This window comes from Gracilinanus agilis, unplaced genomic scaffold (genome assembly GCF_016433145.1).
Source record: "Gracilinanus agilis isolate LMUSP501 unplaced genomic scaffold, AgileGrace unplaced_scaffold19175, whole genome shotgun sequence".
NCBI classification, from domain to species: domain Eukaryota; kingdom Metazoa; phylum Chordata; class Mammalia; order Didelphimorphia; family Didelphidae; genus Gracilinanus; species Gracilinanus agilis.
In genome coordinates, this window is record NW_025350444.1 from 1 (window position 1) to 1,775 (window position 1,775).

General features: G+C 69.5%; 1 protein-coding gene across 1 annotated transcript; it reads left to right on the forward strand.

Annotated features, from left to right (window-relative positions):
* Window positions 1-4: 4 nt before the first annotated feature.
* On the forward strand, window positions 5-1,757 carry LOC123254288 (L-amino-acid oxidase-like; the record flags this gene model as incomplete). The annotated part of the gene is made up of 5 exons (XM_044683333.1): window positions 5-256; window positions 474-586; window positions 667-868; window positions 1,133-1,201; window positions 1,617-1,757. Coding segments are annotated over 5 exons (777 nt in total), but the record flags the coding sequence as incomplete, so codon positions are not given.
* Window positions 1,758-1,775: the final 18 nt, after the last annotated feature.

Here is a 1,775-nt window from a genome sequence, read left to right on the forward strand (position 1 = left end):
CGGCACAGCCCCAACTCCCTGCCCGGCTCTCTCCTTCCCAGCCCCGTTCCTCCTCCTGGGCGCTGCCAGAGCCGGCGAGGCCGACGCCGGGGGGGACCCCTTCCTCAAATGCTTCCTGGACCCAGACTACGAGGAGCTCCTGGACATGGTGGTCCGAGGCCTCAACCGCACCGCGCGGCCCCAGCGGGTGGCGGTGGTGGGGGCCGGCATAGCCGGACTGGTGGCGGCCAAGATGCTGGAGGACGCCGGACACAAGGTGAGGCAGGCCGGGCCCTCCGGGGGCATTTCCCGGGGCGGGAAGTCCCACCTCAAACCCAAATGCCAAGAGCTGCAGAGCGACTCTCACTTCTTCAGACTGGAGGCCCTTCCGGGCCTTTCCTCTTCCCCGAGACCCAACGGGGAGGCCAGGCCGGGGCTCCGGGTTCGGGGAGATCCCTTTCCTGTGGCTGACCGAGGCCCGTGTCCCCTCCCAGGTAACCGTGCTGGAGGCCAGCGACAGAGTGGGAGGCCGGATCCTGACTCACAGGGATGAGAAGACGGGCTGGACGGGCGAGCTGGGGGCCATGAGGATCCCCTCGAGCCACCGGTACGTGCGGCCCGGCCCCGGCCCGGCCTCCGCCGCTCTGGCCTCGCTGGCGGCTGACCGCAGGGCTCGTGTCCCCCCAGGATCCTCCGGAGGCTTTGCACCCACCTCGGCCTCCACCTGGCCCCCTTCCTTCAGTTCGACATGAATGCGTGGACCGAGGCCAACGGGGTGAAGCTGCGCAACTTCGTGGTGGAGGCGGCGCCCGAGAAGCTGGGCTACCGGCTGCGGCCCTCTGAGCGAGGCCGGGCCCCGGAGGCCATTTACCAGATGGGCCTGGACAAGGTAGGCCCAAAGTAAGCCGGAGGCAGGGCCCGGCCAGACTCGGTCAGCGGCTAAACCAAACCCTGAATCCGGTCCCCGCGGCTCCGAGTAGTCCCACCCGGAGCCCGGCTGCCCCCACGTGTTTGGGGGAGGGTGCTGGGAAAAGGGGGTCCCTTCCAGCTCGGGCCAGGGTCAGGGGCTGGGCTCCGGGATGCTGGAGAGGCAGGGCAGCCCTGCAGTCCTGGGTCTGGGACACGGGTTCGAGTCTCCTCTCTGCACTCGCAGGCCCTCTCCGACCTCAAGCACCTGGGCTGCTCGCGGATGATCAAGAAGTTTGAAAGCTACTCGCTGCAGGTAAGCGGGCGCAGAGGCCCGGCCTCCTGGGGAGCCCCTCAGTCTGCGCTAACTGGGTCTGGAGAGGAGTTGGGGGGCCAGGGAGAAGGGGGAGCTGCCTGGAGCGCCCGGCCCCGCTCCCCATCTCCTGGATGAGTCCTTCCCTGATGCGCCACAGGCCCCACCTGCAGGCAGCAGCCCCGGGGCCTGGCCAGACCCCAGGCCCAGAGAGAGGAGGCCTGTGTCCCCGGACCCGAATTCGGATCCTCCCTCAGACATGTGACTGCTCCTGGGCACAGGCCTCCTCCCTGGACGTTAAGAGGCAGCCAGCCTCAAGGCCTTCAAAGCGAGTCTTAGGGGGGGAGGCCAGGAGGCCCGGGAAGGGCCGGGGGAGGGCTGGCACCCGGCCCAAGGCTGCCCTCCCCCTCCGGCCCAGGACTACCTCGTGGGGGAAGGGAACCTGAGCCTGGCCGCGCTGCACCTGCTGGGGGATGTGCTGGCCGAGGACGGCTTCTTCCCGCTCAGCTTCGCCGAGGCCCTGCGGGCTCACAGCCTCCTCAACGACCGGCTCAGGTAGCTGCGGGGCGTGCGGAGG